General features: G+C 42.6%; 1 protein-coding gene across 1 annotated transcript in view; it reads left to right on the forward strand.

Moving 5' to 3' along the window:
- The window catches only part of PLXNC1 (plexin C1), a gene marked incomplete at its 5' end in the record, with an annotated part of 198,296 nt that overhangs the window by 167,981 nt on the left and 28,998 nt on the right, over nt 1-1,317 (forward strand). The window contains one exon of the mRNA XM_007946147.1: nt 1,208-1,311. Coding sequence (XP_007944338.1) covers nt 1,208-1,311 — 104 coding nt within the window. The remainder of the gene's footprint in view (nt 1-1,207; nt 1,312-1,317) is intronic.

Here is a 1,317-nt window from a genome sequence, read left to right on the forward strand (position 1 = left end):
CTGAGCAAATAATCCGAGAAGCTGGACTATATGAAGAAAAACGTGGCATCAGGATTGGAGGAAGAATCATTAACAACCTGAGATACGCAGATGATACAACTTTGCTTGCTGAAAGTGAGGAAGACTTGAGGCACTTACTGTTGAAGGTGGAAGAATACAGTCTGCAGTATGGATTACATCTCCATATAAAGAAAACAAAAATCCTCACCACTGGACCAATGAGCAGCATCACAATAAATGAAGAGAAGATTGAGATTGTCAAAGAATTCACGTTGCTTGGGTCTATAATCGATGCCAATGGAAGCAGCAGTCAGGACATTAGACGTGTGTAGCATTGGGACAGTCAACCACAAAGGTACTGTTTCAAGTGCTGAGGAGCAAGGATATCTCATTGAGGACTAAGGTGCGCCTGACAGAAGCCATGATATTTCCAGTCACCTTGTATGGATGTGAGAGCTGGACAATGAATAAGGAACCAAAGAAGAGTTGATGCTTTTGAGTTGTGGTGCTAGTGAAGAATGCTGAAAGTACTATGGACTGTTAAGAGAACTAACAGATCTGTCCTGGAGGAAGGGCACCCAAAATGGTCTTTGGAAGCGAGAATGGCCAGACTTCGTCTCACCTATTTTGGTCATGTTGTCAGAAGGGACCATTCCTTGGAGAAGGATGTCATGCTTGGTAGGGTGGAGGGTCAACGAAAGAGGGGGAGGCCTTCAACGAGATGGATTGACCTGGTGGCTGCGATGATGGGCTCAAGTATAGCAGGGATTGTGAAACTGATGTGGGATCGGACAGTGTTTCGTTCTGCTGTGCATGGGGTCGCTATGAGTTGGAAATGACTCGATGACACCCAACAACAGCAACAACAACATGTGTGTGTCAGAGAGAGAAGCAGTATACATGTTTGCTTTGGAATTTTCAGAAGAACTGAGTCCCTCTGAGACAAATTATTTTGTCTTTGATGGCTTGGCTTCAGCCTCAGCCTCAAAGTAAAGACTTTAGGGGAAAGAGTCTTAAAAGTGAGAGTACTAAACACCAGACCAAACAAAATTCAGGCTGCTAGCCTGGCTGATAGAGCCCCATGCCTTTTGAATAAACATTTACCACTTTACTGAAATTGTACTTACTCATAAATAACTATGAAAATGACAGAGTAGCATTTAAAATTTAATTTTAAAAGGGAACAAAATGCCTTTTGGTTTTTCAGAGCTTCAAGTGGGCACACGGCAAAAAGAACTTCTGGATATTGACAGTTCCTCTGTGATTCTTGAAGATGGAATAACCAAGCTGAATACTATTGGTCACTATGAGGTAAGA

Source organism: Orycteropus afer, unplaced genomic scaffold (assembly GCF_000298275.1).
Source record: "Orycteropus afer afer isolate SDZICR_OR568_19922 unplaced genomic scaffold, OryAfe1.0 scaffold00151, whole genome shotgun sequence".
Lineage (NCBI taxonomy): Eukaryota > Metazoa > Chordata > Mammalia > Tubulidentata > Orycteropodidae > Orycteropus > Orycteropus afer.